Source organism: Rhinatrema bivittatum, chromosome 2, assembly GCF_901001135.1.
Source record: "Rhinatrema bivittatum chromosome 2, aRhiBiv1.1, whole genome shotgun sequence".
NCBI classification, from domain to species: Eukaryota; Metazoa; Chordata; class Amphibia; order Gymnophiona; family Rhinatrematidae; genus Rhinatrema; species Rhinatrema bivittatum.
The window spans coordinates 211833688-211861351 of record NC_042616.1 but is presented as its reverse complement, the minus strand read 5'-3'; the positions used below and the strand labels follow the sequence as shown (position 1 = coordinate 211861351).

At 44.7% G+C, this 27664-nt stretch overlaps 1 protein-coding gene across 8 annotated transcripts in view; it reads right to left on the bottom strand.

Moving 5' to 3' along the window:
- Positions 1–3790: 3790 nt before the first annotated feature.
- The window catches only part of STK31 (serine/threonine kinase 31), a 482717-nt gene continuing 458843 nt past the window's right edge, over positions 3791–27664 (bottom strand). For all 8 annotated transcript variants that reach the window (XM_029589101.1, XM_029589104.1, XM_029589105.1 and 5 more), the window contains 2 exons: positions 23395–23463; positions 3791–4374 (listed from right to left, as the gene is read on the bottom strand). In XM_029589101.1, the coding sequence (XP_029444961.1) occupies positions 4150–4374; positions 23395–23463 (294 nt within the window). In that variant the 3' untranslated portion in view covers positions 3791–4149. The remainder of the gene's footprint in view (positions 4375–23394; positions 23464–27664) is intronic.

Genomic DNA, 27664 nt, shown 5'->3' with positions numbered 1-27664 from the left:
CTGTGATCACGACCTGGAAGAACTGAAGCATGGATCCACAATCTCTTCGCCTTAAGGTTGATTCCACCACTACTGACTGATGCGGAAGCAGTCAGCGTTCAAATCCCATGGTGGGTTGCACCAAGTACACCACATCTGTTTTTCAGATAAACAGATCTTTGAAAATGTCATATACAGATACTGCAGCAACCTCTTTCGGGGTGTCCACAAATTGGAGGATTTCTAGCATCTTATGCCTGGAATCCTGCTCAGTCAATAGCTGAAAAGGCACGGATTCCGCCATGGCCCTCATGAACCCGGCAGAGGTTAAGTCTTCCGGTGGAGACTTACACCTCTCCTCCTCCGGAGAGGGCTCGGAGGGCAAGTCCTCTGAGTCCTCTGTAGAAGACAGGGGTGTCTCATCCTCTTAAGGATCGTAAGGAGTATCCTCCACACTCAGTGTGCCTGGGGACACCAGAGGTGGAGCCCCCAGTGAACTCTTGTGCAGAGACCCCCAAGGGTCTTGGTAGCCCCCCAAGGGCAATGTGGGCAACGATGGCCCCATTGGAACTGAAGGGAATTCCAGCCCCGGAGGTGGCATGGGTACTGGGATCACCAGCGGCCACAAAGGCACCAAGTCAAAAGGACCTGGGAGGGGTACTGCCGACCAGGGTGTCACCCGCTAGAGCGGTGCTAATGATCCCGGCAGCCACTCTTCATCGGAGGAATCAACCACCGGGATAATCTCTGATGGAAGCCACACAGATACCCCAGGCATTGGGAGAGGCTGCATTAGCAAAACACCAAGCAGCAAATCCAGCTGCTCCAGCAAAGGCACAAGCACCGATGGATTAGGCTCCAGTGGCAGTGGTGGCAACAGCGGCTCGATGCCCTGCAGAGCCCAGTCAACCGCCAGCTGCACATGGTGCTCCAACTCTTCCTTGAATGCTGACAAGGATAGGACAGCTTGAGGAGTAGGTGGCGAAACCAGACCTCCCCTGGATCCCCGAGGGGGATCCTTGCAATCGCCTCTGTCCCTCGGGTTCAATGGAAGGCAATGCTTCCTTGGCCTGGGGCCGTTTTGGGGGCAACTCGGTCGGCGCCAGTGCCTTCTGGCGCTTGGAGCCATGTGATGATGGTGATCGATGGCAGTGTTTTCTTGATTTCCCTCGCTGCTCGGCCCAGTCTTTCCCCAGCACCAAGGTGGATGAGGATCCAGACCTGGAACAAGAAGAAACAGATATTGAACGATCCCCCATACCCAGCTCCACCCGGGAACCTGGCAGTGGGGGAGATTCCAAAGGAGCGGGGGTCGCTAAGACTTCCCACCCCTTGGGCGTTGATGCCCCCGATGTCGAAGTGAAGGGCTCAGATGTTTTGGTGCCGAACAATTTATCCATTTTGTCCAGGCACGCCCGACAACCCTTAGGAATTGCAACCCTGAACTTCATGTGAAGCTCCCAGGCACAAAATGCAGACCTCATGGGGGTCCAAGATAGACACAGACTGGGGGCACTGGCGGAAACCGGATGATGCCATGGAAAACAGAGCGTAGCACACAGTTGATACCCAGCGGCCACCAGAGAGTGGCACCTTCAGCAATAGATTGTGAACAGCGAAATACTTACTGCGACGTCCAAAAAGTATCCCGAAAATGCAGAGGGACCAGACAGGAATCACAAAAATGTGAGAGCTCCACAATCGTGAGGCACTAGCTTCATGGAAAAAGAGACTGAAGAGGGACCCCACGAGGACATGTGGATAGTGGCATGCTGGGTATGCTCAGAGTGTCAGTCTTTGACATAAGTTTTCCATACCAGGCTCCATCCAATGAGGTCACCCATGTGTGACAACTACCATCCTGCTTGTCCTACGAGAAAAGCTGGTTACCAAGCTTCCATCAGGACCTATGATGTTACTTCCTCAGACTGGAACTCTTCTTATGCTCTTGTACCTGCAGTAGTAGTGGCTGCCTTATCTCCTTCCCCTGAGCTTAACTGCATCATCTGAAATATGCTCAAACCCTGTTAACTGCAGACAGCAGACATACCCAAGTCTCCTACATTGTAGCATGCTCTGCTATAATGCCAGAGCCAAGGGTCTTAACAAAAATGCAATTCTTTAAAGAAAATAAGAACAAATACTATGTTGGGTAACACCAAGGTCCAATGAGACCAGCATCCTGTCTCCAACAGTAGTTAATCCATAGAAACAGACATGGCTGAAGAAAATATGATTCATCTAGTCTGTCCATTCACCCAAAATTTAGCTTTATAACTTCCATCATTCCCTTAGAGATCTCCTGTATTTTATCCCATGCTTTCTTGAATTCAGATACTGTTTTTTTTCTCCAATACCTCCAACTGGGAAGCCGTTCTATATACCTACCACCTTATCTGTAAATAAATATTTCCTAAGATTAATCCTGGGTCTGCCCCCTTTCACCTTGATCCCTCATTCTAGAGCTTTTTTGTTGAAAGAGGCTCGCCTCCTCTGCATAGAAAACAGATATTTAAATATCTCCATCTCTCCCTTATCTCATCTTTCCTGTTTAGATCATTAAGTCTAGCCCTATATGCTTTAGAACAAAGACCACTGACCATTTTAGTAGGCACCCTGGACCAACGTCATCCTGTTACTCACTAGCTAATAATTAGTGTACTGGCTAATGTGTTATGGATTTTTCCTCTAGGAACTTGTCCAAATCTCTTTTAAACCTATGAATGTTGCCTTAACCACATCCTCTGGCAACAGTTTCCACAGTTGACTGTGTGCCAAGTGAAAAAGTAACTTTCTACAATTTGTTTTAAATTTGCAGGTTGTTAGTTTCATGGAGGGTCGGCTTATTTAGTATTTTTTTTTTTAAATACTTTAACCATTGCACCCCATTCATGATTTTATAAACTTCTTTAGAGAGATCTTTTTTCCAAGCTGAAGAGCCTTAGCCTGTGTAGCCTCTCATCATGTAGTCATTCCATCCCCTTTATCATGTCACCCTCCTCTGCTCTGTACCCATTTTTTTTTTCAATTTACTCTAAGAATTTTTATTATATACCATCCATAACTTTAAAATAAATATAATCTTGTTATACAACATCCAATATACTTTCAGAAACATTTATCCAATAATCTTCTGTGTTGAACAAGAAAAATAACTGGGAGATCATACAATAAATCATAAGATCTCAATAAATTTTACTAGGGAGAGAGAGCATTTCAATATCTTCTTTGGCCTTATTTGTAGTATATTATTAGGCTCTCTTAGTCTCAGATTTATCAACTAGGAATGTCTCCAAATGTCTGGGGTCTGAGAATATAAATGTATTTCCCTGAAAATTAATATAACACTTTGAAGGAAACTTTAAATAAAATGTTGCCCCAATCTCTAGGGCTTTACTTTTCAGGGCTAGGAATTGTCTTCGACGGGCCTGTGTAGGCCTAGAGATATCAAGAAATATACTCTTTGCCCACAAAAGGAGCAATCTTTGTCCCATTTTGGTATTTCCTGAATGTTTTGCTTTTTATCTCTGTCAACTTAAAAAAAAGTATTTCACATGAAGACAGCTTTTATTACTAGTGCAAATACTGCTACAGAACATTGCAAATACATCCCAAATATGGGCCCTTGGCATTCATACCCATCTCATCCAAAAAAAAAATGACCATGCTTCATTGTACTTTGCCTGGAGAACAGAGATATGAGATTGCTTTTTTGATCAGCTGCATGCGTGTAACAGACATTCTTGAACATTTTTGCAGTAATCTTCCCAAAAGAAGCTACTAAACAGCTAAGTGAAACATAGAAAAGCACTTAAGTTTGCATTCAGCAGAGATAACACTTTTATTCGGTAATAGCATGTCAAGGAACCTTCACTCTCAAATGTCTAAAGGGCAATTAGAAATGTGCATATTAAATAAAGTAGCATTTTGATCAGGAAAACATCTTTGAATTATAAAAAAAAAAAAAACCACTTTGAGCGCACATAAATCATCATAACAGAGGTTAATGCGCGCAATGAATCACAACTGTGTGTCTGGGACTAGTCTATACTTCCAGCTGGTCAATCTCCCCCCCCCCCCCCCAATCCTCCACTGAAAGCAAGATAACTTTTTGTAACAAAAACAGCAAATACAAAAAAAAAAATGTTAAAGCTGTGCAGTAAGTAGCTTTTAAAGTTTCAAGTTATTGTGACAGGGGTCTGCTTCTTCATTGCTGATCACCTTATCTTCACTGTTATCTTTCTTCTCATAAGCATCTTCAGCAGGAACTGTAGCGGGGCTCACCATGAACGCGGCTTTGGCTGTGCAAAAGCATTCATCTGCCAGCACTTGCATGGTCATTATTCGATCACCAGGGCAGATCAACCTAGAGATCAGTTTCTCAACTTTAATGTCCTGAAAGAAATAGAGAAGGACAAAAGCACACAGGATTTCTAGTTGATAAAATAAAAATATTCAAATTATGCACCATGGGGACACAAATCTTTCTCTAGTGTCCATACTAAGCCCTAATCACCTACAAACAGTGCATTTACTAACAATTAATGATTTGTCCTGAAAGCCTGAAATTCAGATAAGTTCTAGATCTGTGTAATCCATTGTAAGTAATACTACCAGAAGCTAAAGTGTTCTCTTCTTTTAAATGAGCTATATAGTGCTAGTATATAGTGTTAGGAGTAGAAGCAAGGCTGAACATTATGACACACTTAAGTTTGGTTGGCACGTTCTGCTTCATTTATTTACTTTTAAAACTGAGGTATAAGAATATTCCCTGGAGGTTCCTGTAAAAAAAACCCAAAAAACAAAACAAAAAACCCCCAAACCTTATGCTGCACAATAAATCCTGTTTTTGTAGCCTCCTCCATGTCTATTAAGCAAAGTACTCTGTCATGTTTGAAATGTTTTATATTCTGAACACTACTGATCCGCGACTCACAAATGGAGACAGTATCTCAAAATGTCTCGATAGATGTCCACCTAGGCACCAGTGATCTTCGGACACTATGGTTCATTATATCAGCCAAGAGGGAGGGAAGTCACAAGAAGATCAATGTCCCGAATTTCAAAAACACAGACTTTGGTAAAATGGCAATGTACCTCGAGGAGGAGCTAAAAGGTTAGGAGATGGATGAAATGGAACAGTGGGCTAAATTAAAAGGAGCTAACACAAAGGTGAGAAACCTTTATGTAAAGAAAATAAAAGAAAAAAATGAAACAGATACGGTTATCAAAGTTGATGGCCAAGAAAATAAAGACAAAAAGAGCAGCATTCAACAAGTACAAAGGAACACCAAAAGTACACAGGAAAAATATCTGGTGAAGTTAAAAGACGAGAAAAGAAATCAGAATGGCAAAAGCTCTAGTAGTAGAAAAGATCAGAAAGAGGTAAAATGTGGTGACATTTTTCAGGTATATTGGAGAAAGGAGTAAAACCAGAGGTGGTATTTTAAGAGTGAAAGGAGACCAGGAGCAAAATGTGGAGAAAGATAAATAGCAGAAATATTAAACAAATACTTCAGTTTAGTTCTCACTAAGAGAGACATTGGAGAAAGATCATTGCTGGCTAGTAAGAGTAAGATGAGAGTGGGGTAGATACATTCCCATTTACAGAAGAGAGTGGGGGGAACTAGAAAACAAGAAAGTGGATGAGATACATCACAGGATACTGAGGGAGCTCCAAGAAGCGCTGACAGGTCCACTGAAGGACCTGTTCCAATAGATCCTTGGATATGGGAGTAGTGTCACAGGAGCGGAGATGGGCAATTTGGGTCCTTCTTCATTAGAGTGGTAGTAGGGAAGAGCTGGGAAACTAAGGGCCAGTTAGTCTTAAGGTAGTGGTGGGAAAATTAATGGAGAGACTGCTAAAGGAAAGGATAATAAACTATCTACAATTCAATGGGTTACAGGACCTGAGACAACATGGTTTATTTATTTTATTTATTAATTTTTATATACCGATGTTTCATGAGGACATATCACATCAGTTTACATTAGTTAAATATTCATTTAAAAATATTTGTGTTTCCACAATTAAATGAAAGGAAATAAATACAGAGTTTCATAATAAACTAATAAAAACAATTAAAATAATTAATACAATTACACAGTTAAAGATACAGAACAGTAAAAGCATAAATAAGATAAAAGATAAATATAAATATTAAAAAAAGAGGGAAGTGCTGTCAAACAAATCTGATTGATTGTTTTGATTGGGCAACTAGAGAATTGGATTAAGGAAGAGCTTACCTTTACTTGGATTTCAGCAAGGCTTTTGATATGGTCCTGTCTAGTGAGCTCATAAATAAAATGAGAACCCTAGGAGTGGGTCCCAAATTGATTAAATGTATTACAAATTGGCTGACAGATGTCAGCTAGTAGTGGTAAATGGAACCTACTCTGAAGAAAAAGAGTGATAAGTGGAGTTCATCAGGAATTGGCTCTGGGACAGATTCTGTTCAATATCTTTGAGAGTGATATTGTGGAAGGATTACAAGACATTTGTCTTTTTGCAGATGACACTAAGATCTGCAACAGAATGGACACAACCTGAAGGAGTATAAAGATTGAGAAGTGACTAGAAAAACTGGGGAAATGGTTGAAGATTTGGCAATTAGGATTCAATGATGAGAAGTGCAGTCATGCATTTGGGATACAGCAATCCAAATGAGTTGTACGGGTTTGGTAGCAGGGGAGAGGAGGAGAGCAGAAGACTCATGTGCTTGCACTGAGAAAGAACCTTTGGAGTTATGATCTGAAGGTGGGGAGGCAATGTGACAAAGTGGTAGCTAAGGCCTGAGGGATGTTGGGCTGCATTGAAAGAGGATTAACCAGCAGGAAAAAGGTGGCAATAATGCCACTGCACAGATCTATACTGGAATACTGTGTTCAGTTCTGGAGACATCTCAAAATAGGCCAGAATGGAAGCAGTCCAGAAACAGGTAACCAAAATGGTATGAGGTCTGAACAGAAAGCCATATACCCTGGAAGAGAGAAGAGACAGGGTAGACATAATACAGACTTTCAAATACCTGAAAGGAATTAATGATGTGCAAAAATCAAATCTTTTCCGATAGAAAGCAGGCTACAAAACTCCAAGGGGGGGAAGAGGAACAATGTCAGGAAATATTTCTTCACACAGAGGGTGGTGGATGCATGGAATGCCCTCCCAGAAGATGTGGGGAAGACAAGAATGGTAAAGGAATACAAAGAGCATGTGACAACCAGAGAGGACCTACTGCTGGCTAGAAAATGGAAATTGAGAAAATGGGTTAATTTTTCTATTACACCAAAAGTTACACTTCTGCTTGGGGGTAGCCTACATGAGTGGCAGTTGCTACTACCCTTAACAGAAGGCTTGGGAGTAGCCTGGACTGAGTGACAGTTATTTCTACCCTTAGAAAAACCAAAACAAAAAACCCTTGCTGGTCAGACTAGATGGATTATTTTGATCTTTATCTGCCACCATTCACTTATGTCACTTTGTCAGTGATTTTAATGTACTGGAGGAGGAAACATTTAGTTTATTTTAGGGTGAGAGTTTAGTTAGTTTTAGCAATATATGATCTTTTGAAGTATTTTTAAAAGTTACCAACTTTCCTGCTTTGGTTACTAGTGAGTCATCCCTTAAACAGCTTCAATTAAAACATCCTTACTAATTCTGATGTCTTTTTTATTTTAAAATGGTTTAAATTTGGAATACTTCTGACTATAAGGTAACCAGATACTCATTTTAGCCTCTCTGCTACATCATAATATTTCTATACAAATATAGAGATGCCGAATAACATAAAAAGAAACAAAGTTATATTTGGTTGAATTACAACATGATTGAAAAACATTTAGGGAAAGAAAAAAAGCGCAATATTAAGATAAGGATGCCAATACAAGTAATGATGTACCATTGTGATTTGAGGGTCTTGGAGTTTGATGGATTATTCTGTTACAACAGGAGCCAACAGAAGATGATGAATAAAGGAGAAGAGGAGAGCAAAAAATCAAAATCTCTCAAGATCTTGCCAGAAGTGAAAGGCCTCAGCCAAATTCCAAGATCAAGTCAGGCAGCCTACCTGAATATAAGCTTTTCTATCTGGCCAATGAAATACCATGTGCTGGCTCAATACGCGATTGGAAACACGTTTAGAATGCGTGTCCATAACCCCGATGCAAAATGGGGATTAGCGCATCCAAAACATATGTCCAATTGAGCGCGTAGCTAATAGCACTCATCACGTGTAAATTCATATTGATGAGGCTATTAGCTATTACCCCCAATGCAAAAAAATGTGTGCCTGATGCGTACATTTTTCCTCTCAAAAGTTAACACATGCCCTGGAGTAGGCGTTAATTCTTGAAAAGCCCCAAAAGTTTACAGAAAAGCAGAAAATTCTGCTTTTCTGCAGTTCTTCGACTTAATATTGTGGCTCATGGGCGCCTCATGCAGAGGCGGTGTTTAAGGACACAAAATTTTCCCTGGCACCTTTTTTACTGTGACAATCCATTTAAATATTAAATTGCGTGCCTGGGAGAAGTAGATTGGCATGCTCTAAGAGAGCGGGCGCTCAATCATGAGCACCCATTTAAAGCATGCCAATATTGCATTGGCCTTATGTTATCTACAATTGGTAAAATCTAGAAATAGATTTTTTTTTTTAGAAGCTTCACCTCACCTTTGGAATCCATATGTCTGGCTTGGTAGTGTGTCGTCCGTGCTCGCGCATGTTCCCCAGCCCGCCAAAAGATGGTGTAGGCAGCTACCTGGCCGCCTTGGAGGCTCAAACACGCCGTACAGCAGCCATGTCACAACACATTACAAGAGGTAATCCTGGGGGAATTCAGCGCTACTGCGGAATGCAGATTTTGTGCAGAACTCCTCCCTCACCGGAAGACTATTCAAAACCGGAAGGACAGCGGCCATCACGGGACAGGCAGAAAATAGCATCGGAGACCCCGGCATGCCGCGAACGGAGCTCGTCCCGCGGCACACGCTCCGTTTGCGGCGAAGATAAGGGCCCAGCGCGCCATTCCCGGCGAAAAGGGAAGGCCCCCATGTTCCGCGAAAGGCGCGCCCGGGCCTTCATCTTCGCCGCGGGTGACGCAGGACGTGCTCCGTTCGCGGCATGCCGAGGTCTCCGCTGCTATTTTCTGCTCAAGGGGAAAATGGAAGGCCCCGTGTGCTGTGAACGGCGCGCCGGGCCTTCATCTTCGCCGCGGGACGTGCTCCGTTCGCGGCATGCCGAGGTCTCCGCTGCTATTTTCTGCTCAAGGGGAAAATGGAAGGCCCCGTGTGCTGTGAACGGCGCGCCGGGCCTTCATCTTCGCTGCGAACGGCGTGGGTCCCGCGGCATGCCAGTAAGAGAGAATGTGTGTCGGGGAGGGTGAGAGAGAGCAGGAGGGTGTGAGAGCATCGGGGGGGGGGGGGGATGCAGGTGTGAGAGAATGTGTCTGTGAGAAAGGGGGGGTGACAGAATGGTTGGTAAGAGGGGGTGGGGAGGGTGTGAGAGAGAGCATCGGAGGTAAGAGAGGGTGGGTGGGGGGATACTTGAGTGTAGGTTTCAGAGAGAGGAAGCCTATATGGGGGGGGGGATGCCGGTGAGAGAGAATGCGTGTGAGAGAGAGGATAGGGAGTGTGGGAGAGTGCGAGAGACAGCTTGGTAAATAAACTTTGCCAGCCCTGGCTTTAGCAAATGTGCCTCCACGTCCCGTGCCCTGGGTGAAAACAATTTCGTTTTTCCTTTTCAGCTAACACTTCCATACAAGAGCATATGTGCCAATAAAAAGGCTCGCCCCGCCCGGGCGTAGAATGGGTACAGTTACTAGTAAGTTTAGATCAGAGGTTAGGAGGGAGATAACTTAGCTCTTAACTACAGTTGAAAACATAGCTGTTTATACAATTTATGGTCTAAGATCTCTTTCTATGGAAAGCAGATAAGGGTGGGTTGGGCTTAACCTTTAGGAAATAAAGCAGCTATATTGTGTGTGTGATTTTCCTATGTTTTCTCTTACAAAACAAGTTCTTCTACAATCAGTGAAGGGGTTTTGTTTTTTTTTTTACCCTGCAACTGATAGGGTACAACTGTTTAGATTTAAGTGGTATTTTGAACTTTATAAATTATAAAGCCATAGCTTTTAAAAACATTTTCATTTGAGATACTCTGTAGTTTACATTTCCCATTAGAGGTGTTAGAGACCAAACTCTTATAAGGGACCCCATTTGGGAACAAAAACGATCAAGTATATCACCATTATTTTAGTAGTATTTTAAATAGAGTTTTAGATTTATATTTAGTTTATATAGCTATTAAATGGCTGTTACTCCTTTTGGCCTTGCTGCATTTTTTATGATAGAAATTGTGATGTTATATTGTAATTAGTTTGTTTTGCATTTTTGTAGTTTGATTTCTACTGGAAAGGCAGAGCATAAATTATTCAATTATAATTAGATTGGCCTTGAGCTCCCTTTAAATACTCATTTCCAACCACTGGCTCAAGTCTTTGCTTTCATCTCACTATCTACAGAAAAACAGTCTTATTTCTGAAGCTTATCACATGGTCTTCTATCACCTAGACCAGTGGTTCTCAGCCTTTTTTTGTCCAGGACACACTTGACAGATGGTTCTCACATGCGTGACACACTGAAAATGTGACGATCACAGGGCTAAATGTAAAATGCACTCTGCATCCACAGGAATCCCCTCAACCCCCAGCAATGAGTGCAGAGCAGATCTAGGGCATTACCCTGTACAACTTGCCATACAAAAAAGATATTCTGGTTTTGATGACTTCTCAATAAAAGCAAAACAAACTCCCTTTACTACTGGGCATAATAGCCTTTCTTATGAAAAGACAGTAATTTACCACTAATGCACATCCTATTGAGAAAACACAACAAATAAGATTGATACAAATGCCTACATGCTAGTAAAATACCTCACCTTGGTCAGACATCCAGAACTGACCTTCAAGTACAGAAAACCCACAAATTATAAATATTGAGACAAACTGGAATGGAAAACCAAAAAAGCCACTCTGCATGCAGTGCGAACCTGGAGAAATGGAAAGAGAAACATAGCACCTAACAGACACTCAGGATTTGCAATAATGCGCACAAACTAACCTGTATTATGGAACACACTCAAACAGTGTCAACCCTATCTAAGAAATACAACTATTAAACCAGGCCCTAAGCACTAATACATTTCCTATTGGGAAAACAGAATAAGCCGCTATAGAGCCCCACACAGAAATAATTGTAAAGCTATACTAAAAATGTTACAAAACTGCTGCTGAACAGAAAACATCCAACAATTAAAAACTCATAAAAATTATTAAAAAACATGTTCAAATATCAATAAAATATTTCAAAACAGCAGACATCGTATAATACCCAATAATTAAAATGGCAGTCAATCAAGAAAAATAAATTTAAAAAGCCACCTTTACTTACCCTCTCCAGCAATTCTCCTACTCCTTTCCCCTTCCAGGCCAATAGCACTCACTAGAAGCAGCAAGGGCTGCTGAAGCTCTGTCCTCACAGTCCTCTTTCCTTAGCGCCCACAACCAGTCACTAACCCCCCCCCCCCCCCCCCCCCCATTAGACCCCACGACCAGTCTCAGTCTCTCTCACGCCAGTCATCTTCCTGACCAGTCTCTCTCTCTCACACAGAAACACATCACCTCTCTGACCAGTCTCTCTCTCAATCACACTCATGCTCTCTTATATACAAGCTCTCAATCACACACAAATGCTCTCACACCCATTCACACCAGCTCTCACCCAGGCACCGATTCACACCCACAGACACAAGCTCTCACCCAGGCACCCATTCACCCCCCAAGACACAAGCTCTCACTTAGGCATCCATTCACACCCCTAAACACAAGCTCTCACCCAGGCACCCATTCACCCCCCAAGACACAAGCTCTCACTTAGGCATCCATTCACACCCCCAAACACAAGCTCTCACCCAGCCACCCATTCACACCCCCAGACACAAGCTCTCACCAAAAACAACTTCTTCCTTCACTGCAGGGATGGGGCTCCAGTTCCGCCACAGCTTTACTCTGGTGGGCCTTCCTTTTTCACCGCCACAGGGATGGGCTCCCGTGGTGGCCTCGGTCTGGATTGGATTTCCTCTTCACCGCCATGAGAATGGGCTCCCGTTGCGGCCTTGCTTGGTCGGGTTTCCTCTTCGCCGTCATACTGTGGCAGCCTTGCCTCGTCGGGGTTCGATACTGCCATTCCTCCCACCCCACCCCCGGGCTATGCGATGTCTGCCTCACTGACCAATCAAAGGCTTCCTCCCTTCTTCCTACTCTCACTGGCAGGTAGAAGGGAGGAGGCTTCCAATTGGCCTGCATGGGAGCAGGCAGAATGAAGGAGGCTTCCCATTGGGCAGTGAGGGTAGGAAGAAATGAGGCTTCCAATTGGCCCGCGGGGGCTGGAAAAAGGGAGAAGGAAAGTACAAAGGGGTAGTGGGACACCGAGAGACGCAACACACCTGCCGGTGTTTGGCAACACGCTGGTTGAGAAGTGCTGACCTAGACTACTGTAACAGTATATTTATTAGTCTTCTCTACTCTGTTACATGGATTTTTTTCCACTATCACTATTTTTACATTATGCCAATTCTGCCTAAGCTGTAGCCTTTATGTATTTTGAACATTTATAAGCTTTTATTCATACATTTTCTTTGATACATGGATCCAAATTTATACACTTTCTAAACTTGTGCTTTAGAGTCTCCATTTGAATGTGTATATGGCATTTTAATTATTTCTCAAACATGTATATGGCATTTTAATTATTTCTCAAACATGAATACCTGTTAATGTGTTTTTGACAAACAGTTGAAATGCTTCCGATGTAAGCCATTCCTCCTGATGTACCCTTAGCGAAGCATGGTCCTGTATCAGGGGTCTGAGTGAGATTTACTTCTGATTTACTCCTGGATTAAATTTTTGCTATGCCTACTTTATAAGGAAGACAAATTATTTAATCTGATTTGATCAACTCAATTTATATTAACTATCAACCTATCGCTTGTTCGAAGAACATTTGCAAGAGCTTCTGCAGCACACATATGCATCTATTGTTTTGAATTTTTAGTGTGCTTTTTTCCACAATATTTGTGGTATACCAATTCTCCAGCCATGCCACTGACCTAAGTCCTGAACATTTTAAATTTTTCTCTATATATTTATGATCTCTCTCTCCATTCCATCTCACAATCATCTGTCCCTATATACTATTTCATTCTGCTTAGAGTTTTGTACTATTCTTTGAATCCCATGTACTAAGCATGATAATTCTCTTGCTAGCACCCTTTCATTGCATACATTCCCTTCCAAATGTTTAAGAGGTTTCCCTCTCTAACTCAATCAAAACTTAAGTCGGAGGAAAATAAAACAGGAAAACTCCTTGGGTAGTTGAAAAATAAGGCTCATGGACCTAAGGCTGGATCTGGCACCAAATGAGCTGTACCCAAAAGAACAGGAGAAAGCTGCGGGATGAACACTATCCTCAGCCTCCAAAAAAAAAAAAAAAAAAAAAAAAAAAAATCAATCGACTTAAAGTAAGCCTATCCTAACACTAGACTCCCTCAATTACTTTCTGCTTAGTTCATTATCTTTTTTGTACTATACCATTTGGTATTTTTTGTTATATGGCATCTTTGAGTACAGAGTTAAAAACCACAAATAAAGAAACCTGAAGACTGTCATAGTATCACAATATGACTCTTCCCATGAAACCATCCTATACTGCAGGACAGGAAAATCTATTCCATCATAATTTCCCCTAATGTGAGGTCCATAAACGTAACTATTTAAAAAATATAAAAAAAAAGTAAAGAAAATTATTTTCTGAGGCTTTTATTTTTATAAAGGTATCTTTGCTATTGTTAGGGCTTATGATTTCAGGGATGTTTATTTTGCAAATCTCAGAGCCTAATGTAGAGGCTTCTTAGCTGCTGGTGATGCCAAATTACAGAAACCACTGTCTTGTCAGCAGCGCAGCAGTTTCCACACATTTTGGTATCACCAGCAGCTTTAAAGCTCCAGAGATACAATTTGGACTTCTGATGCAATACATTTTTTGTGTAATAAAAAATGCACAAGCCTAAGTCTGATAGATGGAGTGTTATACCAACACTGATGCTGGGTACAATATTATGCATTTTCTCCTGTTTAAAAACACTAACAGGTTTGTTTTACTCTGGCCCAAAAATGGGAGGCAGCATAAAGGACACACAAGGGAGATGCTTTACTACAGAGGCTGGTTTGAATGTAAACCTAAGTCACAGACCAGGCAACAAATCACTTTTTTAATCTATAAAACCCAAAGCCTTTTGAGAAATCTTATGTTGCGTACGTTGGGGTCAGACTGTTTCGCCTCTTATGCCTCACCTTTTTCTCGTCTCTTCCCGCTCACTTTGGGAAGATGGCTACCACCGCATCTGCAAGCCGCCCTCTCCAGCGTCCCCGGAATGGCTATGGAGTTGCCTCCCGCCATGTTCCTCCCAAGGCTCTACTAGGGTGCGTGCGCGCTACCCACGTCTTTATTCCAGCTATGGTACGAACCTCGGGGGCGTTCCCCTCAAGTGACATCATGCCATTCGGGTATATAGCCTGTACTTGTTTGCTAGCTCATTGACAGGCCGATACAGTACAGTGTGCTCCAACGGAGCGCACTGTACTGTATCGGTTAACAGTGCGCTCCAACGGAGCGCACTGTTAACCTGTCATTGGACGTGTGTTTTCCCTTACCCCTTATTCCAACCCGCCGAACCTAATAGGGCCCTCAACATGCAAATGCATGTTGAGGGCCCTATTAGGTATTTGCGCGCGATTCAGAAAGTAAAATGTGCAGCTAAGCTGCACATTTTACTTTCAGAAATTTCTTCTGGCACCGGGAAAGTGCACAGAAAAGCAGTAAAAACTGCTTTTCTGTGCACCCTCCGACTTAATATCATGGCGATATTAAGTCGGAGGTCCCAAAGAGTAAAAAAAAGTTTAAAAAAAAGAAAAAAAAAAATTGAAGTCAGCCAGCGGCTGTCGGGTCAAAAACTGGACGCTCAATTTTGCCGGCGTCCGGTTTCCGAGCCCGTGGCTGTCAGCGGGCTCGAGAACTGAAGCCGGCAAAATTGAGCGTCTGCTGTCAAACCCGCTGACAGCCACCGCTCCTGTCAAAAAGGAGGCGCTAGGGACGCGCTAGTGTCCCTAGCGCCTCCTTTTCCCCGTTTCTACCGCCGGGCCTCATTTGAATACTGTATCGCGCGCACAGGCATTGGCCCGCTCTCCCGCGGACTTTACTGAATCTGCCTGTGAGTTAAGCAAGGATTGGTCTCGTCCAGTCTAAGCTACTCTGCCGCTTCCATGCTGCTGCTGGAAGCTCTCTCTCTCTGCCCTTCGGGGTAATCTCTAACCTGGGTACCCGCTCCTCGGGGGCCCTTCTGCTTTATTTCAGGTGCCTTACAGGGAGCAGGTACTCACTCCTAGAGGGCCTGCTCTCCCTGCCTCGGTGTCTGTACCATCTACTTCTGCCTGTTGGAATCGCCAACCTACAGCTACCATCTAGTGAGTAATCTAACTCTCAGTCTGTCTCATCTACAGCATTGCCTTGCTGGGGAAACCTACACTGGAATCCTCCTATACCAACGTGGTGAGACAGGTCCCCTCTGCCGAAGGTCCCGAGACTGCTACCTCTGGATCAACTCACTACTGCCACCTCTGGTGGTACACATCAAAGCTGTACAATAAAAGATCTAAGTCTGTGTTTGTGTGTCCTGAGTCTAGCCCAGTACTGTGGCTCCCCACAGGACTCCTCCCTGTGGGCGTGGTCATCTGCCACAGTACCCAAGAATTCACCCAAACACCACTAACCATAACACCTTAGTTATAGGGCTCAGCAAGTTATGCTGAAATATACAGTTCTAGTCTTAGAACACACCAGTCAATAGAAGTGGTTTATATAAAAAATTCGGCTTGCTGCTACTCTATAGAGATCTTAATTAAATTTCACATAATCACTGCAGGGAGGCCATTATCTACTGCAGTACCAAAACTTTAAAAAGAGATATTATAAAATAATAAGGTTAAAATTTTGTAAATGGCATAAAAATTGTTTAAAAATACAGTCTTGGAAGCCCAGATAAAGCAAATGTTGCTTACCTGTAACAGGTGTTCTCACAGGACAGCAGGATGTTAGTCCTCACATATGATTGACATCACATGATGGAGCCCAATCACGGAACACTTTTGTCAAAGTTTCTATAACTTTGACTGGCACCTACTAGGCATGCCGAGCATGGCACTAAACCTGCAGCCAGCAGGGGTCCCTCTTCAGTCTTGTTTAAAGCTACAGGAAGCGCCGAAAAATAAAATAAGAAAATGTAACGAACCCAACACCGTGGGGCGGTGGGTGGGTTTCATGAGAACTAACATCCTGCTGACCTGTGAGAACGCCTGCTACAGGTGAGCAACATTTGCTTTCTCACAGGACAAGCAGGATGGTAGTCCTCACATATGGGTGAGTACCGAAATGAGAATGTCAGAGAAACGCACCAAATGTACCCAAGATGTGCAATAGGCACAAGGAATGGGGTTGAATTAGGGTTCAGGATGCCCTCTACCAAATAGGCAGGCGGAAGGGTGTTGGTACTTCAAGTTGTAAAAAGGTTGCGCAAGACAGACTGGCCGAAGATGGAATCTTGTCTTCCGGCCTTGTCTAAGCAATAATGGGCTGTAAAGGTATGGAAAGAACTCCAGGTAGCAGCCCTGCAAATGTCAGGAAGCGGCACCAATCGTAGGTGTGCTACTGAAGTCGCCATGGCCCTCACAGAGTGTGCTTTAACACGGTCTTGGAAAGGAATGCCTGCTTGCTGATAGCAAAAAGATATGCAGTCCGCCAACCAGGAGGAGAGAGTCTGCTTACTCACAGGCTGCCCCAATTTGATGGAATGTAAAGAAACAAACAATTGAGTGATTTTCCTGTGGGTAGCTGTACGGTCTAGATAGAAGGTTAGAGCCCGTTTGCAGTCACGGGTGTGCAGCACCTGTTCTCCTGGATTGGAGTGGGGCCTGGGAAAGAAGGTAGGTAGTATAATGGATTGATTAATGTGAAACTCCAATACTACATTAGGTAAGAACTTAGGGTGAGTGCGGAGTAGTGCCCAGTCCTGCTGAAGTTTAGTGTAAGGCGGATAGGTAACTAGGGCCTGTAACTCACCAACTCTGCGAGCAGATGTTACTGCTAGAAGAAAAATCACTTTCCATGTGAAATAGCGAAGATCACAGGATTGGAGAGGCTCAAATGGTGGTTTCATGAGCCTTCCTAAAACCAGACTGAGGTCCCAAGAAGGGGCTGGAGGGCGCAGTGGAGGCTTGAGGTGAAGCAAGACTTTCAGAAAACGTGTTACGAGGGGTTGCATTGAAAAAGGAACATCCCCGACACCTTTATGTATTCTAATGGAGGAAGTTTTTAGACCTGATTCTGACAAGTGCTAGAGATAGTCTAAAAACTTCGTGGTGGAACAGGTAAAGGGATCAAGGGATTGAGAAGAACACCATGATTTAAACCTGTTCCATTTGTATAGGTAAGATTTTCTTGTGGAAGGCTTCCGTGAAGCGATCAGAACACGGGAAACTGGCTCTGAAAGGTTAAGTGGCTGAAGAAACAACCTTTCAACATCCAGGTCGTAAGGGATAAAGCTTGAAGATTGGGGTGGCGTAGGCACCCGTCGTTCTGAGTGATCAGAAGCGGGTCCTTTCCCAAGGGAATGTGCCTGCGAATGGAGAGATCCTGAAGTATTGGATACCACACATGGTGAGGCCAGTGAGGTGCTATCAGGATCATGCATCCTTTGTCCTGACGTAACTTCACGTGAGTCTTCGAGAGAAGTGGAAGTGGAGGGAATGCATATAGGAGACCGGTTGCCCATGAGAGGGAGAACCCGTCTCTTGGCTGAGAGTGTTGGCTGTGAGAACAAATGTTCTCTACCTTTCAGTTTTGAGGTGACGCAAAGAGGTCTATACAAGAATGACGAATATTGCGTCCGCTACTGTGGGGTTCAGAGACACTCATGCAGATGGAAAGCGCGACTTAGGTTGTCCGCCAACACATTGTCCACTCCCAGCAAGTAGGTGGCCCTGAGGTACATCGAGTGGGAGAGGGCCTCCGCCCATATCTGCGCAGCTTCCTGACACAGAAGGTAGGAGCCTGTCCCCCCTTGTTTGTTGATGTACCACATGGCCACCTGGTTGTCCGCCTGAATTAGGATGACCTGACTGGAATGGCGATCCTGAAATACCCTGAGAGTGTATCTGATACCTCGAAGCTCCAGGAAATTGATTTGGTGTTTGGCTTCCTCTGGAGACCAAGTTCCCTGTGTTTGCAAGTCGGCCACATGGGCTCCCCAGCCGAGGTTGGAAGCATTGGTGGTGAGACTTATTTGAGGGTCTGGAGCCTGGAAGGGCAGGCCTTGGAGGAGATTGATCTGATTTTTCCACCAGGCTAGAGACTGACAGAGTGAGTCTGTGATGCAGACAGTGGTTGATAGAGATTGGATGGACTGAGTCCATTGTGACCTCAGAGTCCACTGCATGACTCTCATGGCCAAGCGGGCCATTGGGGTAACCTGTACTGAGGACGCCATGTGTCCCAGTAGGATGAGGAAGTGGCGTGCAGTTGTGCGGCGCTGAGACTGTAGGTGGTGTGTGAGGGAGATGAGAAAGCGCTCGCTGTCGAGGCAGAAATACCTTTGCCTGAAAGGTGTCCAAGTCTGCCCCTATGAATGACAAAGTTTGAGATGGGACTAAGCAGGATTTCGCGGAGTTGACTAGAAATCCTAGCGAAGTCAGAGTGTGTAAAGTAAGACATAGGGACGACAGAGCAGCTTGCTGAGTGGGAGCCCTGATCAACCAATCGTCTAGATAGGGGTAGACGTGAACACCTTGAGTACTGAGGAAGGCTGTCACTACTATGAGGCACTTGGTGAAGAATCGTGGTGCAGATGCCAGGTCGAATGGGAGCACTCAGTATTGATAGTGCTTGGGAAAACACAAAGATAGATGCCTTGATCTTTTTCATTGTTTATTAAAACAGAGACGTGTCCATAAAATGCCCGACTCAGGCCGAGTTTCGCAGCTCAACAGCCAGAGACTGCATGCTGTACGCTGGTTCGAAAGTAATTTATGCATTGCTGACATACAATAATTGTTCACTGGATGAAACTACATTACTGAGTTTCACTCATGATTTTGAAGTGTTCAAGCCCCTGAGGCAGCGGCTGTTGAGCTGCGAAACTTGGCCTGAGTCGGGCATTTTATGGACACGTCTCTGTTTTAATAAACATTGAAAAAGATCAAGGCATCTATCTTTGTGTTTTCCTGACAGCTATTATAGATCGCCTACCTCTTTGTTTTCTTGATAGTGCTTGGGGCCTACTAGAAATCTCAGGAACCTGCGATGAGATGGATTTATCGCAATGTGCGTGTACGCATCTTGGAGATCGAGAGAGCAAAGCCAGTCTCCTCTTTGCAGAAGAGGAAGGAGGGAACCCAAGGTTACCATCTTGAACTTTTCTCGTTGGAGGTACTTGTTGAGGGCACGTAGATCCAGAATTGGATGAACGCCTCCCGATTTTTTGGGAATTAGAAAGTACCAGGAATAGAATCCTAGGCCTTGTTGAGAGTAAGGTACTGGTTCTATTGCTCTGGACTGGAGGAGGGGGGAAACCTCCTGCTCCAGGAGTAGTGAGTGGTCGGATGTTGTCCACGCCTGTAGAGGTGGGGAGAGCGGTGGAATGGATAGAATGTTCAGGCGATAACCTTAAGAGATTATGGTGAGGACCCACTGGTCCGAGGTGATTGTGTGCCACTGTTGAAATGGCATAATCGACCTCCCACTAGTATCTGAGGCAGTGGAAACTGGCTGCTGCTCTCTATGCAGGAGTCAAAAACTGGAAGCAGGACCCGGCTGAGGAGCTGCTTGCGGCTTTTGTTTATGAGGTTGACAAGACTGGGCTTTTTGGAAAGGTCTCATGGAACGAGTCCTAGACTGTGGTGGATAAGACTTCTTTGGACACAAGAATGACTTTTTAGTATCCTTCCTGAAAGGCTGTTTGGAGGAATACTCAGAGGGCATCAGAGAGAGACCTGGCGAAGGGTCTCATGATGGTCCTTGAGTTCCGCCACAGTCCGCTGAATCTGTTCCACAAACAGATTGTCTCCTATGCAGGGCAGATCGGATAATCTGTCCTGTACTTCAGGGTGCAAGTCTGAAGACTTAAGCCAGGCCCATCGTCTTGCCAAAATAGCAGTTGCAGAATCCCTGGAAGTGGTGTCAAAGATATCATAAGAAGATCTTATTTCATGTTTCCCTGCCTCAAAACCCTTGTGTACTAGGGTTAGAAGTTGTTCCTGGAATTGCTGAGGCAGAGACTCTGTGAAGTCCTGTATCTGCTTGAATAAGACCCTGTTGTACTGGGTCATATACAGCTGATAGGAGGCGATCCGAGAGATAAGCATTGATCCCTGGAAGACACACCAGCCAATGGCATCCAGGAATTTCTGTTCCTTACCTGGGGGAAATGAAGAGTGGGGTTTTGATCTTTTTGCCCTTTTTTGGGCAGATTCTACAACCACAGATTGGTGATCCAGCTGAGGTTTCTGGAAACCTGGGGCTGACTGGACCAAATAAGTGGCATCAGCTTTTCTGTTGACTGGAGCAACAGAACCAGGGTGTTCCCAGTTCTTTTTGAGTAGATCCAAAAGAACCTGGTTAATAGGGATGGAGGTTATTTCCTTGGGAGCACCCAGGAATTGCAACAACTCCGGCATTTGATGTCTGTCATCTTGTTCAGTCTGAAATTGTAAGGGAACCAATTTAGACATTTCCTTCACAAAATTTATGAAGGATAGGTCCTCTGGAGGAGAACACTTCCTGCTTTCAGTAGGAGAAGATGGCGATGGCAAGTCATCGGTGTCTTGAGAAGAATTATCGGTCCAGGTGTCATAGGGATCAGGACCTGCCCCTCTAGGAGCCTGAGAAAGACGGGACGATGGTATTCCTGAAGGTCCCGGTCTAGATTCCGAAGGCATCGAGGGAAGTGCTGGAGGCACCGATGAAAGCATAGAGGGCACTGGTGGATGGATCGGTGGTGCTGATGGGCGCATCGGCATCAATGGTTGAGGCATCGGAAGAACTCCCGATAGAGGAATGCGGAACGGTGTTTCCCCTCCCAATGACAGAGTAAGTGGGGAGGGCACTGGAGCCATCGAAGACCCAGGATCCATTGGTGGAAAAGCGGCTATATGCGCGTCCATCTTCGAGAGCAGTGGTGCCAGTGCTGCCGGAATCAGATCGGTGGTCGGTTCCACAATCGGCACCGGTGTCTGAGGAACTTGGAGTCTGTGCATCGCCTTATCGATGGCCTCCTGAACCATCCGGTCTAGTTCTTCATGGAGACCTGGAGCAAGCAGCCCCAAGCTCCAGAAGGTAAGAAGGAGGCAGAGGCACAGCCGGAGGGACCACCGTTAAAGGCAGAGTTGCAGCTCCCGATACCCGTCTGGGTGAGGGTTGCCTCGGTGACCCAGTCGCAGAAAGGGTCGGTGCCTTTTCTGAACGGGGCTTTTTCGATGGTGGCTCGGACGATGGTGAGGTCGAAGATTTTCCTTCTTCGATGGTCCGAGACTTGCAGTGTCAATGCCGATGTTTCTCTCTACGATCCCCTCGGTCCTGAGGGGGAGTAGAGGTAGTCGAAGGCCGAGAAGTCGTCGACACCGGATAGTCACCGGCCAGTGGCCGATACCGGTTCAGACGACGTTGATGCAATAGATGGCGTCTGAGTTTGAGAATGGACGAGAAGTTTCATTTTCTCCATTCTGGCTTTGTGACCTTTTGGTGTCATTAAGGCATATTTGGTGCAAGTCAGGACATTATGCTCGCACCCTAGACACATTACACAGACTTTATGCGGGTCTGTAATGGACATGGTGCGAGTACAGTCCGGGCACTGACGGAACCCCGACGCCATGGCCTTTGAAACATTTAGCCACGGTACAGTCGACGGCCAGTAGGCCGCAAGGGCCAAACTCAACAGGAATCGATCGAAACCAGGTAAAAAAACTTACCGGAGTACCGCGGACTCAAAAATTCAAAGGAGGGACCCCTGTGGGGTATGAAAGTTTTTAGTAATTCCATGAGGAAAATTCCTGTCAGGAACCTCTGTGGAGATCCTTAAGCCGCGTGGCTACTGCTGAGCGGAAGAAAGAAGACTGAAGAGGGACCCCTGCTGGCTGCAGGTTTAGTGCCATGCTGGGCATGCCCAGTAGGTGCCAGTCAAAGTTCTAGAAACTTTGACAAAAGTGTTCCATGATTGGGCTCCATCCTGTGATGTCACCCATATGTGAGTACTACCATCCTGCTTGCCCTGTGAGAAAACGTATTCCATGCACGGTTTAATGGAGAGGTGAAAGAGAGAGTTAAAGCCAAAAGAGCATTGCACAAAAAATGGAAAGTGATCAAATGAAGAATATAGGCAAAAGCAGTTCTAGTTGTCCCATCTCATAAAAAGACATAGTGGAACTAGAAAAAGTGTAGAGGAAGGCAATAAAATATGATAGAAGGCATAGAATGCCAAGAGGGAACATGAAAATGTATAAAGTCATGAATGGGGTGGAATGGATAAACAAAGGACCGTTATATACCCTTTCAAATATTAAAACAAAGGGACACTCCATGAAACTAAAGTATAAAGTCCTTTTTCACTCAGTGAACAATCAAGGTGTGGAATCTGTTGCTAGAGGCAAAGCACAGAAGGGTTTAAAAGAGGTTTGGATAAGTTCCTGGAGGAATAGTCATAACATTATTAGCCTAGTAGACTAAAGTAAGCTATTGCCATCATTGGGAGTGAGCAGATTTTTTTTTTTGTGATCTGCAGGGTCTGGCCGCTGTCAGAGACAGGATGGTAGGCTCAATGGATCTTGGTGTGAACCAGCATGGCTCTTAGGTTTTTATTTATAGTTTCCTATTTTTCTGAGCTGCAACAGAGGTCCCTATACACTAAAGGCAAGGCCTCTTGATTGGTCAGTTTTTAAATGCAGCCCATATGCTAACAGATTAGTAATATGTGGTGTTCCAGAATGAATCCAATTCCAAAATACCTTCTCACTCAATATCCAATTTTTGTTATCTGGCTAACCTGCCACTCCCTGGTATCCCTAAAAAGGTGCTCACAACCTTGAGGATCATGTCACAAGGGTATTATGGCACTTCAGGAAGTGCAAGTAACCCCAATATTTATAAGCCCCTCTGCTTCAACTGCCACCCAGGAATATGACTTCATTTTATCCTGCATCATTTTAGGATAAGACAGACAAATAACCAATCATTCCATTGTACTACAACACATCACATACCAAATCAAGACCAGCGGTTTCAGGGGTTCCATCTGGATTCATTTTAAATTTATCATTTGCGGTGCAAAGCTGTAAATTTTAAAAAAACACAGTAATACAATAGTCAATTCTGATATTATAAATAACTGTAAATACTTTTCCAGGCATTTATACATCAACTGAAAGGCTATCCTATGTGAAAATATACCAACAATTTCAACACCTCCATTCTGTGTTTCCTCCAGCTCCTTCTGAACTTGGAGCTGAACTGGAACCAACTGCTACTGGGGTTATGGCATCATGAGCCTTAAAATTTGCAAAGTTCTCTTCCCACCCCTCATTTTTAACACTCTCCCATCTAGCTCAACCATCACAGCAACAATCCTCTGGCTGAAATATGGACTACCATTCTCTATGGAACTGAGCACAAACTGAACAAATATACTTTCAACCCAGTCATTGCATAATTACTGGGACTTCTTCCTCACCCTAGGGGCTGTAATCATTGCCTCCTCAGCATCCCCAGCTCCATTCAGTCTGAATGGCAGCCAGGTGCAGGAATCAAGTCTGTTTTCCCCTGCATGGCAGTAATGTACACTATTCATAGATGGTTCTGTTGCTATCTTGTGAGTTCAACGTCAGTTTATTTGACCAGATACAATACAAAATACTAGTACCATACAATCAATTGAACGAGTTGAAACCGTATACAAGGTGGTCATTATATGCTAAATCAACCACTTACAACTCGTTCAATTGATTGTATGACATTCTTATCCATGGTTGTGTCAAACAAATTATTAAAAAAACAATACTAGTACTATACTGCCAGAAATGTCATCACTGGACATGATTGGTCAGTTCAGTATTTTAGTACTGCTATGGGTCTACCTCAAGATCAAGAGACACCGGTTTGAGTCTTGAACAGTGGTAGGCAACCTCCAGTCCTTGTGGACAACAATCCACTCACATTTTCAGAATATCCTTAATAAATATGTATGAGAGATCTGCATACACTTGAAGCAGTGTGTATGCAAATCTCTCATGCATATTCACTAGGGATATCCTGAAAAACAGAGCAGAATGGAATTCATGGGGAATGGAAGTTGCCTATCCATGGTTTTCAACAAGTCTTTTCTAAACAATTTAGAATCCAGTGGGGGTGGATTGTTTCAAAGAGGACTAGAAAGTGGAGAGGTTGGGCTTAATTTACTAGTATTGGACAGTAGAAGTACAACATTTCCTGCTGCCACTGATTTAAAGTGGAAAACAGGATGGCAGGTGGAGATGCTTAATTCAAGAAACAAGATGTTTCAGCTGCACTTTAACAGCATCAATGAACATGGAGCACACCCACATAAAACACATGACATAGGGCCCTGTGCTTGCTGAGAGCACCACTTTTAAGGTATTTTAATAAGCATTTAAGCTTTTGTGTCCTATTGATCTTTGCCAGTTATAAAAACATTGCAATAAATTCAGTAACTGATAAGAATATGTGGGTAACAAACTGAATGTAAAAGCACAGCAAAGTTATCTTCTTTGAAAACAGCGGAAGGTCGCCAATTTAAAAACACAGAGTCACTTACCTATAACAAATAACCTATAACAAATAAACAAAAAAAAGGTTAAACAAACAAATAAATAAGTAACAGGTATTCTCCTAGGACAGCAGGATGTTAGTCTTCATACATGGGTGACATCATCTGATGGAGCTCGGCATGGAACTCCGATCTCAAAGATTCTAGAGCTTTCAGCATGCCCTACTGAGCATGTGCAGCTGTAGTCATCACCCTGCCCCCTAGGCAGAGTCCCTCAGTCCATGATATAGCTAAAACAAGGAGAAACCAACCCCCAGGGGAGGCGGGAGGGATTTGTGAGGACTAACATCCTGCTGCGTAGGAGAACACCTGATCCAGGTAAGCAACTCTGCTTTCTCCTAAGACAAGCAGGATGGAGGTCCTCACACATGGGTGAATACCAAACTACAGGCTGTCTGAGCAGGACAAAGTGGTAAACCGCAGAGTGCTGGAGCACTACCTTCGTCCTTTGCATGTGAGGCAGCCGACCCACCAGGGTTCTACAAAGAAAGCCAAGAAAAGAACTGAGACAAGTCCCCATGTGTAGCAGGGATGTCTGAAGCAGAGAAATGACATGAGTGCAAACAGAAGCAACTGCGTATCACAGAAGACAGTACAAGCAAGGTTTCTGACAAAAACAGTGGACCTTGATCCTCCTGGATACAGGAAGGACCCAGAGATGTAAACAAGAAAGACTCTAGGATGATAACCATACAGTTTCTTTGTGTTTGAAAAAAAACAAACTGGGATCCAAGAGCCCCCCAGAAGAGATTGTTGACCACTGACAGCCAAAGGTCTGGAAGAGTGCACCCAGGTATGGCTGATAGGCAGAAGAAACCCACACCAAGCTTGAAAGAACAACCAGCAAACCATTGCAGGGCCTGGGACAGACACCGCGTGCCGAAGCAGACGTAGCTGAACGTGCACGACAGTGTCAAGGCTTTCAGGGGATGAGAGACAATCCCCGAAACAGATCTGTAGCCCAAAAACTCCCGAGTAGGGAGATGAGATAGGCCTGAAGTTCACTGCGCTACCCAGTGCTCTGTATTGGAAACCACCCTGGAGCCCTGAGGGCACCAAGCCACAGCGTACAAATGCTCCAGCACATCGGGGTACCTTGAGTAGTTGGTGACCCCTGCGCTCTATCTGTAAGAGGCCAAGAATCCCTGCTCCCTGAGGGTTGCAGGGCCATGTGGGGACTTCAGAGAGTCCCGACTGTTGACTGCCACAGTGGCAACAAGGGCGCTCAATGGCAAACCCAGTGCCTGGTCGTGGGGCTAGACATAGTTGAGGCAGTAATGAGAGGGATCGGTGGTTCGAAGGCCTCTCCAGTGGCCCCACACCTTAATGGCCTCGAGGGCATCAATGGTATTCGGGCAGTAACACCTTGCGATGGCATTGAGGTCATGCTGGCACTGAAGTCGCGCACCTCGATGAGCTAGTGGGGTCGAAAGCATAGAGGGCTTGCCACCGCTTCAACCTCGCCAGCCCCTTGGGTGGCCATGCATACACCTTGATGGATCAAGGGCTTCAATGGCATCAAGGGCCCCAGGGACATTGAGAGCACAGTGGAATCGATGTTACTGTGGTCATCACAGCACTGAGTGCACCAACTGTGGAAAGTGCCCGAGGGCATTGTGCTGAGGTGCGAACGCCTCAAGGGCACCGAGGCATCGGATGCACCAAAGGCACTGTGCTGAGGGATCGAATGCACCTAAGGCACTGTGACATTGAGTGCATCGAGGGCACCAAAGCATCGAGCACAAAGGCACCGTGGCATCAAGTGTGCTGCATCACGGCACCACTGGCATTGAGGCCTTGATGCTCGAACCGGTGCAGCAAAAGTCCGGTTCCACTGACGCCACCATGGGTGGTCATGCACCTTGACGCAACGAGAGTGACCCTGGACATAGACAGCGGTCAAGGGGACCATGGTTCCCAAAGATGGGCCCTATCCCCGACACATTCCTGACATCGATGCTTCGGATGAACGGTGCACTGGTCACAGCTGTGCACACGCAACCGTTACATAGAAACATAGAAATGACGGCAGAAGACGACCAAACGGCCCATCCAGTCTGCCCAGCAAGCTTCGCACTTTTTTTCTTCTCATACTTATCTGTTTCTCTTGGCTCTTAGTAACCTTTCAGATTCTATTTCCCTTGCACCCCCATCATTAATGTAGAGAGCAGTGTTGGAACTGCATCTAAGTGAAATATCTAGCTTAATGATTTAAGGGTAGTAACCGCCGCAATAAGCAAGCTACACCCATGCTTATTTGTTTACCCAGACTATGCGATTCAGTCCTTGCTGGTTGTTATCTGTATATAGATCCACTTTTCTTCATTCCCCCTGCCATTGAAGCAGAGAGCTATGCTAGATATGCGTGAAGTATTGGTCTTTCTCCCCTGCCGTTGAAGCAGAGACTATGCTGGATATGCATTGAAAGTGAAGTATCAGGCTTATTTGGTTTGGGATAGTAACCGCCGTATCAAGCAAGCTACTCTCCGCTTTTTTGTGAATGCAAATCCTTTCTTCCACATTTCCTCTTGCCGTTGAAGCTTAGAGCAATGTTGGAGTTGCATTAACCGTGTGTATGTTTATTGAATAAGGGTATTATCTCCAGGTAGTAGCTGTCATTCCCGCGAGCCACCCACTCTTCATTCACGTCCGCTAGACTTTATGGATCCACAGTGTTTATCCCACGCCCC